Genomic DNA, 13,233 nt, shown 5'->3' with positions numbered 1-13,233 from the left:
ATCGAGTGTGTGCAGCGCTTTGGGATCCTGTGTGGGCTGGGGGGACGCTGTTCCAAACTGGTGCTGTTTTGGCACCAGTTAGCTGAGCGTGGCTGTAACCACTAGGTGATGCTGCCTCCTACACGTAGAAGGGGGACAAGCCCTTAATCCTTTGGCTGTGTGACTCTATCTTGCATCAGCCCGTTCTGCCCTGCTGTGCAATTCACTGCTGTTGACCCCTTGTGCCATGTGGGGCCCAGAGACACCTCAGCCCCACCCCGGAGCAGGTCTGCATCTGCGGCTGTCTGCCTGGCATGGAAAGGCTGCATCCATCTACCCCCCTCCTGCACACCCCCCCTCAGGACTCCAGTCTCCTCCTCCAGCAGCGCCTACATCCTGCACTGATCGGAGCTCCATAATTACCAGCCACTGCCAGGCAGCTGCTGCTGCTGCTGGACCCCGTTCCCCTGGCAGCTCCGTCGCGGGGGCGTGCACAGAGGGCAGGAAGGGGGGTCCCATCGCAGCTGCTGGTTCACTAGGAATTACGATGCTTCCTTCTCCCTCTGCCATCACCTCTCACCCACCTCCAGGCGCAGGGATGCTTTGAACGGGGGCTCCTGGAGTACAGACCGCACGCCCCCACATGGTGCTCAGTGCAGCCCTGGGGCTGGAGCCCAGGCCCCCAACGGCTCCCCTTTTGGGGTAGCAATTGCTCCTGGGTACTCTCGCTCTGGTCCCCCGGGGGGCCATGGCAGCAAGGTCCTGAGGTTGGCATCGCAGATCCAGCGCCATGATCCGGAAGAAGGGGTCGGAGGCAGGCGCTCAGGACGCCAGCCTGCTCATCGCCCTGGACAAAAGCCGCTCCCGCCTGTCCAGCGACTCCTCCGGCACCATCTACAACGGGGTGCCCTACGGCGGCTTCGTGAGTACGAGGGGGCACGCGGGGAGAGCGGCTGACAGAGCCCTTCAGGTGGCCGGCTGCTCCGGGCCGGCAGGGCTGCTGCACAGAGAGGGGTCCGGGGTCTGCTCTTCCTGAGGCCCAGTGCAACACTGCAGACTGCAAGGGAGGGAGAACAGAATCGGGCCCAGGCGTTCCTGGAGCTCAGCAACCCTAGCCTTGTCCTGGCGGCACGGCTGGCGGTGGTGATTGTGGGTGTTTGCCGGTGCTACCTGGCTAGGGGGCTGTTGTGATAGAGTGTGTGTGTGTGGGGGGGGGGGTATTCTCAGGTGTTCCATGGCAGGGGGTTGGGGGGTGCAGTTGGTTTCATCCTTGTTTTCATAAATCTTGCCTGCACTGGTGAGAAAAACACCTGGCGGTTTCCATAGTGTCCAACGCGCACGCAGCCCAGCCCCCACGCCCCCGGGCGGAACACGGACGGGTGTGTGGAAAACTGGGTGGATTGGTTTTGTGAAAATCCCCAGCTACTCCGGCTCTGTGCCCCCAACCCACCGCTCTGCCGTCACCCCGCAGTCCCAGTCTGCAGCCCCGCCCCACCCACCCCCAGCTCTCCCAGGGCCCGGCGCCACTGGCCAAACCGTGTATCGTTTTGGGGCCGGAGACCAATGCCAGCGAAAGACTAAGCTGAGACCGACAAACTCGTTTTGCTTGTGGCCCTTGCAGAATTGCTGCCTTGCAGTCACTAGGGCTGGTGGTTCACCCTGAGCCGTGCATGCTGGCAATAGACAAGAGACCCCCTAGATCACTGCTGGGGAGCCAGCAGCTCCGATTCCCATGAGTGCCCCCAGCGCAGGCTGTGGGGGGCGTTGCCAGTTCCCCCCTCGTCCCCAAAGGCCTCTGTAGGCCCGGGGTCTGAGCTGGGAGCGGTGAGCTCCCCAGTGCACGTTCAGTTTGCAGATTCTACTCTTTTCATAGCGGATGGACAGACAGACAGGCATGTGTGGGGCTGGAGCAGGGATCCCTCTGTCCTCCCTGGCTCAGGGCACCCCTGGCCCCAAGGAGCCTCTGCTCCAGCTAAAGACTGGGAGCTCCAACAGAAACAGCTCGCACCACGCAGCACCCATCTGGAGGGCAGCAAACGCCCCTGCCCGTGATCCACCCTAGACCGGCCGGTACTCCCATGCCGCCTGCCTCCCCCACACTGCAGTGCAGCAGCTGAGCCAGCTGTGGGTGGCAGCCCCGAGGCAACCAGACGGGCTTCCCCAGGGGCATCTGCCACCCTGGCATCGGCCCCATCCTCTCTGCTTTGCCACAGCTGGAAAGGCTGCTTTCCCGGCGGTTTCTATTCCAACCCTCGTGTTCCCTCCCCCCCCAGCAAGCCCCTCTTTCCAGGGGCGATGCCCTTGGTGGTGCTGAGTCCTGGGGGGTGGGGTGGGGGGAGTTTGTCAATTTCACAAACTGCAGCTCTTCCCATGTCCCCGATCTCTGGGAACTGCCTTTGTGATAGAATCCCCGCAGGAGTTTGGGGGAGGGGAGCCATAGCTGCCCAGTCCCCCCCCCCCCCCATAATCCAACCCTCCCCTTCCCCTCAGTCATTCCAGAGTCCCAGCCCAGCCCCTGCCCTGGTTCAGGTGGGTTTATAGTCCCAGCTAGCTCGGGGCCCTCTCCCTAGGCCAGCGGCTTTCAGCCCGCGGGCCGCTTGCAGCCCAGTCAGCATGCTGCAGCCCGTGTCCCATGCTCAGGGCCACACAGGGAGTATACGTCTCGTGCGGCTGCAGCCCACAATGGTTAGCCGGCAGAGAACCGCCACTGCTCTCGGCTAGGCCTCTGCAAAGCTCCCTCGGTCACTTACTGGGGGGCATTTCAGCCCCTGCCCTGGCTTAATGGTGAGGACCGGGAGTTAGAGGAGGAGAGAGCAGAGGATGCCGAACGCAGACTGGGGGGGGGGGGGGTCATTGCAGTTCAGGGGCTGCCCGATTTGAGCCCGACCCGGTGTGAGAATCCCCAGTAGAGCCTGGTTTCTCGCTCTTCCGTGTGCTGACTTCTCCTTGAGCTAACAGAGATGGTGTCCGGGGGGTGGGGGCCTCCGCACAGACCCAGGGCGGTAAGCGAGGTGAAGGTTTGGCCTTCGGGATAGCTGGCGTTCTGTAGCGCATCTGCAGAACCATGGGGAGGGAGCCTGGGGCTGGGATAGCCGGGGGCTGCAGGTCAGGACTGAGGGGCACCGGCAGGGTTGTGTGTGTGTGTGTGAGGGGGTGAGCCCAGGGCTGGTCTGGCAGGGGGCTGCGGGTCGGGCGTGAGGGGCACTGGCAGAGCTGGTGGGGGGTGAGCTGAGGGCTGGGATATCAGGGGGGCTGCGGGTCTGGACTGAGAGGCATCGGCAGGGCTGTGGGGTGAAGCAGCCCATCTGGCTCTAGGTTCCTCCTCTAGGTTTCTTGAGCACGGAAACATTTCCCTGCTCCCCCCCACAGAAACAACGAATCCGACCTTGGGCATGGGGACGAGGCTGGCCCAGGGCGCGGGAGCTGCACGGTTTCTCTCTGATCCCATCACACCTCCCCTGCCCCCAACATGCCTCCCCTGCCCCCAACGCACCTCCTCTGTCCCCAACATGCCTCCCCTGCCCCTCTTGTTTCCTGGCCACAGGAGGAAGAGGACAAGGACGATTCCATCTACGTGCACGCTGACGAAGGCTACAGCCCCAACGTCAGGGGCAACTACTTCCGAGATGGGCAAACCCAGATTGGTGAGCGCCCCTTTGCCCTGGCAGCCCCCCGGGCCCCCTGTCTGGGAGCAGTGCTCGTGCCACGGGGGAACCAGCTGGGAGTGGGTGGCTGCCAGCCCAGGCTCTCCGAAGAGCCCAGTGGGCTCCAGCCAGAGGAGCCCAGAGAGGGACATGTGCCCGCGCAGGGCCCTCTCTGTCTGTGTGAGTTGGGCCCAGCGCAGCCCAGGAGGGGGACCCAGGTGTCTCTATGCCACCCTATGTCCCTGCCCTCTGCAATCTGCCATAGAGCAGCCCCGGAGATCTTTTGCCTTGTGCCAACTGCCAATGGGCCTCCCGGGCTGTTCTGGGGGCTGGGCACAGAGATGCTCGTTGCCCCAGGCAGAGGCACAAAGAGCAAGTGACTTTTTTAAGGACACCCAGGGGGTCAGCAGCAGAGCCAAGAAGTGACCCTCCATCTCTTGCGTCCCAGCCCCATGACCCTGCTTGCTCTGCGAACGTGTGCTCCCCACATCTCTTTCCCTTGGCAACATCATGTGGCAGAGGGTTCTACCGGCTAACGTACATTGTCCTGAGCAGTAATGAAACGATCCAAAGCCCTTTGCTTGGCTACATTAGTGATCAATGGCTCCATGTCTAGTTGGCAGCCGGTGTCAAGTGGAGTGCCCCAGGGGTCGGTCCTGGGGCCGCTTTTGTTCAATATCTTCATAAATGATCTGGAGGATGGTGTGGATTGCACTCTCAGCAAATTTGCGGATGACACTAAACTGGGAGGAGTGGTAGATACGCTGGAGGGCAGGGATAGGATACAGAGGGACCTAGACAAATTCGAGGATTGGGTCAAAAGAAATCTGATGAGGTTCAATAAGGATAAGTGCAGGGTCCTGCACTTAGGACGGAAGAACCCAATGCACCGCTACAGACTAGGGACCGAATGGCTCGGCAGCAGTTCTGCGGAAAAGGACCTAGGGGTGACAGTGGACGAGAAGCTGGATATGAGTCAGCAGTGTGCCCTTGTTGCCAAGAAGGCCAATGGCATTTTGGGATGTATAAGTAGGGGCATAGCGAGCAGATCGAGGGACGTGATCGTTCCCCTCTATTCGACATTGGTGAGGCCTCATCTGGAGTACTGTGTCCAGTTTTGGGCCCCACACTACAAGAAGGATGTGGATAAATTGGAAAGAGTCCAGCGAAGGGCAACAAAAATGATTAGGGGACTGGAACACATGACTTATGAGGAGAGGCTGAGGGAGCTGGGATTGTTGAGTCTGCGGAAGAGAAGAATGAGGGGGGATTTGATAGCTGCTTTCAACTACCTGAGAGGTGGTTCCAGAGAGGATGGTTCTAGACTATTCTCAGTGGTGGAAGAGGACAGGACAAGGAGTAATGGTCTCAAGTTGCAGTGGGGGGAGGTTTAGGTTGGATATTAGGAAAAACTTTTTCACTAGGAGGGTGGTGAAACACTGGAATGCGTTGCCTAGGGAGGTGGTAGAATCTCCTTCCTTAGAAGTTTTTAAGGTCAGGCTTGACAAAGCCCTGGCTGGGATGATTTAATTGGGGATGGGTCCTGCTTTTGAGCAGGGGGTTGGACTAGATGACCTACTGAGGTTTCTTCCAACCCTGATATTCTATGATTCTATGATTCTATGCTCCCTCCCTCCCCAGTGCCCTGCTCACACCTGTGGGCTGCGGCTGCAGGGGCTTCCTGTTTGCCAGCTAGACAGTCCTGCCGCAGAGCCCGAGGCCACGCCCGCTGCAGTGCCAGGGGAATCTCCACTAAGGCTAGCGGTGAGGAGCCCCCGCTGGTGGAGAACGAGGGCTTCATGTGCCAGAGGGAGGCTGATGTTCCCTCCAGCAGGGGGCAGTGGTGGCATGTGTGGGCCCCCACCCGACCCTAGGGGCCCTAGGGCTGCTGCCCTCCCCCCCACCCATCCTGTGCGTGGTCTTGGTACTTTATTATCACCGTGAGTCCAGCCCTGCGGGAGGCTCCCACCCCCTGGCCCTGTGCAGGGCTGGACCGCAGCCCCCTCCCCTTTGCCCCCGCAGACTTTGTGCTGGTCTGGGAGGAGAAGGTGCGCCCCCTGAAGAAGAGGAGGGGGAAGCTGGCCAGAGACGACCGGACAGACGGGCACCGCGAGCACTGGAAGAGGAAGTTCCTCAACAACCTGAGAAATGCCGGGCTGCTGATGGAGAAGGTAAGAGGAGAGACTTATCCCGTGGGCCCCTGCCACGTGCCTCCCCCAGGTCCCTGTCACGTCCCTCCTCCCCCTGGGCCCCGGGCCCCTGCCACATGCCTCTCCCAGGTCCCTGTCACGTCCCTCCTCCCCCTGGGCCCCGGGCCCCTGCCACGTGCCTCTCCCAGGTCCCTGTCACGTCCCTCCTCCCCCTGGGCCCCGGGCCCCTGCCACGTGCCTCTCCCAGGTCCCTGTCACGTCCCTCCTCCCCCTGGGCCCCGGGCCCCTGCCACGTGCCTCTCCCAGGTCCCTGTCACGTCCCTCCTCCCCCTGGGCCCCAGGCCCCTGCCACGTACCTCCCCCCAGGCCCTGTCGCGTCCCTCCTCCCCCTGGGCTCCGGGCCCCTGCCACGTACCTCCCCCCAGGTCCCTGTCGCGTCCCTCCTCCCCCTGGGCCCCGGGCCCCTGCCACGTGCCTCCTCCCAGGTCCCTGTCGCGTCCCTCCTCCCCCTGGGCCCCGGGCCCCTGCCACGTGCCTCCCCCCAGGTCCTGTCACGTCCCTCCTCCCCCCGGGCCCCTGCCATGTGCCTCCCCCCAGGTCCTGTCACGTCCCTCCTCCCCCTGGGCCCCGGGCCCCTGCCACGTGCCTCCCCCAGGTCCCTGTCATGTCCCTCCTCCCCCTGGGCCCCGGGCCCCTGCCACGTGCCTCCCCCCAGGCCCTGTCGCGTCCCTCCTCCCCCTGGGCCCCGGGCCCCTGCCACGTGCCTCCCCCAGGTCCCTGTCATGTCCCTCCTCCCCCTGGGCCCCGGGCCCCTGCCACGTGCCTCCCCCAGGTCCCTGTCGCGTCCCTTCTCCCCCTGGGTCCCAGGCCCCTGCCACGTGCTTCACCCCCCCTGGGTCCCAATCGCGTTCCTCCTTTCTCCCCCCTGGGCCCCAGGCCCCTGCCGTGTGCCTGCCCCACCCTGGGTCCCCAACGTGTTCCTCCTTCCTCCCCTCTGGGCCCCTGGTGTGACCCTCCCACCCAGGTACCCGCCGCATCCCTGCTCCCGGGCCCCTGCCATGTCTCTCCTCCCCTCTGGGCCTAGGGCCCCTGCCATGTGCCTCCCCGCTCCAGTCCCCACCATGTCCCTCCACCACCTGGACCCCTGGCCCCTGCCATGTGCCTCCCCCCTCGGTCACGGCCGCATCCTTCCTCTCTCCTGGGCCCTGAACCCCTGCTGTGTCCCACCCCCCCCCCAGACCCCTCCCCCGGTCCCTCTCCCCCTGGGCCCCAAGCCCCTGTAGGGTTGCCAACTTTCTAATCGCACAAAACCGAACATCCCAGCCCCTTCTCCGAGGCCCCCCCATGCCCTGCCCCTTCTCCGAGGCCCCGCTCCCACTCGCTCCATCCTCCCTTCCTCCACTGCTCGCTCTCTCCCACCCTCATTCACTTTAGCTGGGCTGGGGCAGAGGGTTGGAGTGTGGGAGGGGGGTGAGGGCTCTGGCTGGGGGTGCGGGCTCTGGGGTGGGGCCGGGGATGAAGGGTTTGGGGCGCAGTAGGGGGCTAGGGCAGGGTGTGGACGGGGTGCGGGCTCCAGGAGGGAGTTTGAGTGCAGGAGGGGACTGCGGGCTGTGGGAGGGGGTTCGGGGTGTGGGGTCCTGGTGGGGCTCACCGCAGCTCCCAGGAAGCGGCCGCCAGGTCCCTGAGGCTCCGAGCCGCATGGGCGGCCAGGGAGGTGTCGTGTGCTGCCCTTGTGCCCGCAGGTGCTGCCCCCCAGCTTCCATTGGTTGCAGTTCCTGGCCAATGGGAGCTGCGGAGCCAGCACTAGGGGTGGGGGCAGCGCCCGGAGCCGCCCTCGCGCCTAGGAGCCACAGGGAGCTGGCGGCCATGTGAATTCTGGGCAGGCAGGGAGCCTGCCTTAGCCCCCAGCCCCCACTGCCCCGCTGACCGGAGCCCCCAGAGTCCCTTTTTGACTGGGTGTTTCGGTCAAAAACTGGATGCCTGGCAACCAAGGCCCCTGGCATGTCCCTCCCCGCTCCAGGCCTGACCCCCTGCAGTGTCCCCTCCTCCGAGCCCCAGCTCCCCACAGGGTCCAGGCCCCTGCTGCATCCCATGCCCCCCAGGCCCTCACCACGTCCCTCCTTCCCAAGGCCTTGCCCCCGTCCCACGTTCCTCCCTGCTCCAGCCAGGCCTGGCTGCTGCTGATTGGGGTGACTGTGCATTGGGGGGATCTCGAGGCCTTGCTGGCCCCAGGTGAAGGCAGTGGGGGAGAAGGCGGCTGTCTCCTGCCTGACCCCAGGGCTGTGTGTCCCATCCCTGCCCTATAGGCCCTGGCCTGGAGCTGCCCCTGGACGCTGGCACATGGCAGCTCTGCCCCTCTGGGGGCTCCGTGTTCAGCCCCCTCCTGCTTCCCCCCCAGGAGGAGATGCGGAGCGAGCGGAAGACCATCCACTACCTGAAGCTGAGCGCCCCGTGGGACGTGCTGGTGTACTATGCCGAGGAGCTGTGCATGCGAGCCCCCCTGCAGGTCCGTGCGCCCCGGCGGGGCGGGGTCTCTCCCACCGGCCCCCCATTGCCCTTTGCTGGGGGAGGGTGCCTCCTACCCAACTCTGCCGGCACCCCTCAATCCTGACCCGTAGCCCCCTACTATCCCAGCCCCCACGTCCCCAGCTCCGCTCGGCCCCCCTGGGGGTAGGAAGTAGTGGGGGGACGGGCCCCGTCTCCGCCCGGAGGCGACTGTCTGTCGGGGAGGTTCCCCTGGCCGCCCCCAGCCCTGACGCTCAATCCTGACCGCAGGCCCAGCCCAACCCGGACTGGAACAGCTCCGCCGGGGTCCTGGGGAGTCTGTGCATCCCCAACCTGCTGCACCAGCACATCCCCAACCAGCCCGTGGACTATTACACCTGCGCCTTCCGACGGTCCAAGCTGGACAAGTGAGTCTGGGCGGGCGAGCGGGCCGGGGAGGGGAGAGGAGGGGGCAGCCGCTCCCAGTGGGCTGGGGCTGAGGGAAACCCTCCCCTGGTGCCCGCGAGTTCCTGTCCAGCGATGCCGTGTGGGTAACTCGCCAGGCAGCTGCTTGGGGCTGAACGTGATGTTCATAAAATCGATAGCTTCCCTGGCCCAGCTCTGCCGGTGCCCCTCAATCCCGACCCGCAGCCCCCCTGACATCCCAGCCCTTTGGCTTTGTATAGTTATGTACCGAGCCAGCCAAACACACCTGATGCCCACCTGTGCTGCCCCCCCCCAGCTCTGCTAATGCTCCTGAGCCACGACCCCTAGCCCACGGGCCTTCTCCGAGCCCTGACTGACCACTGGCTGTTGTGGGACCTGGTTTGCCGGGCTCTGTGAGAGCAATTGATCAGAGCCCCTGGTGCCCATCTCAGGGGAAGAGATTTTCCAGCCCTTGACACAGATGAGTTTGTAGTCAAGCAACCGGGGGCAGATCCTAGTCTGAATTTCAAGGCAGGGGGGCGAGTGGAAGCATTGCCAGGAAAGTAACTCCCAGCCCTCACCTCCTGGGCTGTTTGTGCAGGGAAGCCCCCTGCTGAGGGCCTGGCCCTGTGTCACGGAGTCCCCGGGCGATGCTCTGGAACTGCTCCCCATGAAGCCAGGCAGGACTCTGGGGCAGTCGCCTTCCTGTGAGCAGCCTGTCTGCAGGGCACACAGCTCACACAGCTTCCACCTTCCTGGGTCTGACCTCGGAGCATTCAGCATCCTCTGCCCCTCCGTGCCAGGAAACAGGGTGTCGGCCATTCCCTGTGTCCAGACCCCTACACACACCTGCCCTCTAGGGCTCTGCAATGATCATACACCATTACCCCACCACCTAGATACTTAAGAACTACATAGGGGAAACTGAGGCACCCCCAGACTATTCAGAGGAAACATTAAGAACAGTCCCACTTCGTCACACCCTGCCAGTGGGATGTTCCCAGAGAGGCCAGCAGACGGTGAAGGCAGGTGACTGGAAGGGCTTTCAGAGGCAGCGGCTGCCTGGGTGCTTGAGAGCAGCCACTTCCCGCCATGCAGCACGTGCTGGCTCGGTGCTGCGTCTTGCAGACTCATGCCCAGCCTGCTCCCACCAAGGCAGCGGGGCTGGATCGGGCCCTTTCCCTTGCTGCGTGTCAGGATATCTGGGAGGGTCAGGAATGGACCCTCCCATCCCTTTGGGGGCTGGGTGACTCACAGGTTCTTGGCCCCCGGCCCATCACCGCAGTATCTGAGCAGTTCCCTGTCTTGACTGGGTTTATCCTCCCCCACTTCCCGGGAGTCTGGCTGGGGTTGGGCCCTGCTGGGCCGAGAGCCCAGAGACACTGAGTGACATGCCCAGGGTCACACAGGGAGTCTGTGGCAGAGCAGGGATTCAAACCCAGGCCTCCCAAGTCCAGGCTGCTTCCCTGACCACTGGGCCACCCTTCCTGCTACTCATGGCACGTCCTGCACTCTGGAAGGCGCTCAGATACCCCGGTGACGGGCCTGGAATAAATCCCTGGGCGGAGGAGACCATGTGTTGCCCGCGTGACCCTCTCGAGGGCGCTGGAGCAAAGCCAACACCTCGCAGGGTCCCCCTGAGGCTTGGCTGGAGGCAGCGGTAGGGTTGCTAACTTTCTAATCCCTGAAAACCGAACACCCCTGCTCTGCCCCTTCCCCGAGGCCCCGCCCTCTGCCCCACCTCTTCCTTTGAGGCCCCCCGGCCCCACCTGTAGTGTGCTCCCCTTACCCCCTCTGTCGCTTGCTCTCCCCCCCGCCCCCGTTGCTCACTCCCCCTCCCCTGGGACTCAGCTGGTGCCAGCAGAACCGGGCTGGGAGGAGCTGAGGCCGAGTCTGTCCATTCGGGGCACAGCGTGGCACGGCAGGGGTCAGCCCCCGGGGCAAGGGGCTGGGGTGGGGAAATCACGGCACAGCGGAGAAGGGAGGGGGGTCCCTGAGTGAGGGGCTGGGGAAATCGGGGCACAGTGGGAGGTGTGGGGGGCAGACAGGTAACACCCCCCCCCCACCCTGGATGGCGCTGGGACCTACTTTGGAGCCTGGTCCAGGAGCCACCCAGTTCTCGCCATGGGGCTGGGGGGTGGGAAGAGCAGCAGCTGCTAGGCAGAGCTGCACCCCCAGGCTCCAGCAGCAGCTGCTGCTCTTCCCACCCCCAGTGGCAGAGGCTGGTTACTGCAGGTAACTGGACTTTTAGCGCCCAGTCAGCTGTGCTGACCGGACACTGCCAGGTTCCCTTTTCAGCTGGACGGTCCCATCGAAAACCGGACACCTGGCAACCCTAGGGGACCCCAGGCCCAGGGACCAAGCCCGCCAGGCAGCACCGTCCTGGCTCTCTCTTCCCCTGGCCCCACTGCAGCGAGGCTGTTTGTTGTTTATCCCCCCAGGTTCCTGGGCAGCGACTCCCGGGACTCCTACTTCAGCAACACCCAGCGACATCGCATCGTAAGTGGGGTGGGGGGAGCCTGGGGACCTCAGGGGCCTGCCCCCCTCTGCGCCAGCCATGCCAGGCAGCCTGAGCTCTGCGGCTGCTCTGCTAGGGGCGGCTCTGCTGAAGGTTCAGGCTTGGGTCCAGAATTAACCCTCTTGCCCATCGCACTAGAGACAGCTCCGCGGACCCGTCATGTGGTGGGAGGCCAGATCGAAATCCCCTCGCTCTCTAATGGGCTGATTTAACCACCCCTCAGATCCAGCCCACCAGCTCTGTGTGGAAACCCCCACCCAGATTCCCCCTTCATGGCTTCAGGCCCAGCTCTGTGCTTTAGCTTCTGTGGGCCCCACAGCTGGTGGGAAATGCTAGAACCAGCGACGTGTGTTCGAATCCAATCTCAGGCTCTAGGGCATGGCTGATTGCCTGGGGAAGGGTCAGGAAGGCTCCCTCTGCCCTGCATCTAGCACAGGCCAAGGGGAGTGTGGGGGCATCAGAGCCGCGGGCAGCTCCTGCCCTGGGGGCTGGGCCAGAAAGGTCAATGCAAAGGCTCCCGTTAGCGTCCCAAGGCCCAGGTTGTGAGCTCCACAAGGCTGTGCCTAGCCGGGGCTTGCTGGGTTCCTGCTCTGTGTGAGCCCTGGCGAGGGCAGGCATTGCTGATGGTGCCGCGCACCTCGGGTCGGCAGGTCTATGAGATCCTGGCTCGCACCGTCTATGGGAAGCGGAAACGCGCCGAGATCGGGATCAACCGGCTGCTGAACGAGCGGGTGTACGCTGCTGCCTTCCCACTGCACGAGGTAGGGGCTGCCGGGTGGGCTGCCTTCCCTCCGGATCTGGGATGGGGGGGCCTGGGAGGGAGCCATCCCTCTGGAGCTGGGATGGGGGGCCTGGGAGGGAGCTGTCCCTCTGGAGCTGGGATCGGGAGTCCGGGGGGGCAGCTGCTGGCTCCGCAGGTCCTGGCTGGTCACTGCAGCCATTCAGCTGGCACTAGGCGGGGGTCCTGGGCACCGCAGAGACCCTGTCCCATCCTTGCTGTGCAGGTGGCCGACCCACCTCCCTCTCTGTTGCCTTGACCCAGGGCCCCTTCGAGACGCCTGAGTCTGAGGTCCCCGATGACGCCCTGAACCCTCGCCAAGTCCTCTACCGCTTCTGGGCCCAGTGGGGTTGCTGGTACCGGTACCAGCCACTGGATCACATCTGCGAGTACTTCGGGGAGAAGATTGCCATCTACTTCGCCTGGCTAGGTGAGAGCCCACCTCCTCCTCCCTTCTGTCCGCCTCTGCCCCACCGCCCCCGCCCCCTAGAGCATCCCAGGGGCCAGCTTGGGGCTGGGATGGGGATCACGGGGATTCTTCCTGGAGCCTGCTGGACACACAGAGCCCCGGGGCTTCTCTCTGCCCCCAGCCGGGCTCACCCAGGCTGTGCTGCCTGGTGGCACCGCCCAGGGCTCTCGGGGTCCTGGCCAGCAGAGGCAGACTCCCAGCACCCTGACTGATACGGAAGGGGCCGTGGGGCAGGACCACATGGGCAGTTCTCCTGGTTCTTTCCCTTGGTGCTGCTGCTAAGTGCCAGCAGTGCCATGTGGATGCTGCCCTGGTGCCCCGTGCTCCTGCTCCACAGGGGCGTGGGCAGGCGTGGGGTGGAAGAGGGCGAGCGAGGTGCCATGGGGAGCTCTGTGAGTGCCTTAGTCCTGCCTCCAGCCTGCCAGGTGGGGCGGGATTGTTGTCCGCATTTTACAGCTGGGGAAACCGAGGCACAGACGAGGGAGGGACTTGCCCCAAGCCACACAGAGCATCAGCCCCAGGGGTCTTGGTGCCCCACCCTTGATGGAGAGGGGAGGGAGGGGGTCTCCTGTGCCCGGTGTCGCCCTCCTCCAGGGGCTGGTCTCACGTGCCCGTCCCCTCTGCAGGCTTCTACACAGCCTGGCTGCTCCCTGCTGCGGCCGTGGGCACCATGATCTTCCTCGCAGGCCTGTTTGCCATGGGAACCAACACGCCAGCGTGAGTCTGTGGGGCTGGGGTGGGGAGCGGGGGGGGGGGGGGAATGGGACGTGGTGTGTGTGAGGAAG

The 13,233-nt window shown here is 64.4% G+C and overlaps 1 protein-coding gene across 5 annotated transcripts in view; it reads left to right on the top strand.

Moving 5' to 3' along the window:
- Window positions 1-412: 412 nt before the first annotated feature.
- LOC311532759 (anoctamin-7-like) overlaps window positions 413-13,233 on the top strand; it is a 29,312-nt gene continuing 16,491 nt past the window's right edge. For 4 of the 5 annotated variants that reach the window (XM_084651539.1, XM_084651538.1, XM_084651541.1 and 1 more), the window contains exons 1-9: window positions 413-901; window positions 3,524-3,623; window positions 5,646-5,794; window positions 8,172-8,279; window positions 8,549-8,685; window positions 11,125-11,182; window positions 11,852-11,962; window positions 12,244-12,409; window positions 13,075-13,165. In XM_084651539.1, coding sequence (XP_084507665.1) covers window positions 770-901; window positions 3,524-3,623; window positions 5,646-5,794; window positions 8,172-8,279; window positions 8,549-8,685; window positions 11,125-11,182; window positions 11,852-11,962; window positions 12,244-12,409; window positions 13,075-13,165 — 1,052 coding nt within the window. In that variant the 5' untranslated portion in view covers window positions 413-769. The remainder of the gene's footprint in view (window positions 902-3,523; window positions 3,624-5,645; window positions 5,795-8,171; window positions 8,280-8,548; window positions 8,686-11,124; window positions 11,183-11,851; window positions 11,963-12,243; window positions 12,410-13,074; window positions 13,166-13,233) is intronic. The other variant, XM_084651540.1, reaches the window with a different exon arrangement.

The sequence above is a fragment of the Lepidochelys olivacea genome (genome assembly GCF_965140295.1).
Source record: "Lepidochelys olivacea isolate rLepOli2 genome assembly, chromosome: 18".
In the NCBI taxonomy this organism is placed as follows: Eukaryota; Metazoa; Chordata; order Testudines; family Cheloniidae; genus Lepidochelys; species Lepidochelys olivacea.
This window is presented reverse-complemented; position numbering and strand designations above follow the sequence as displayed.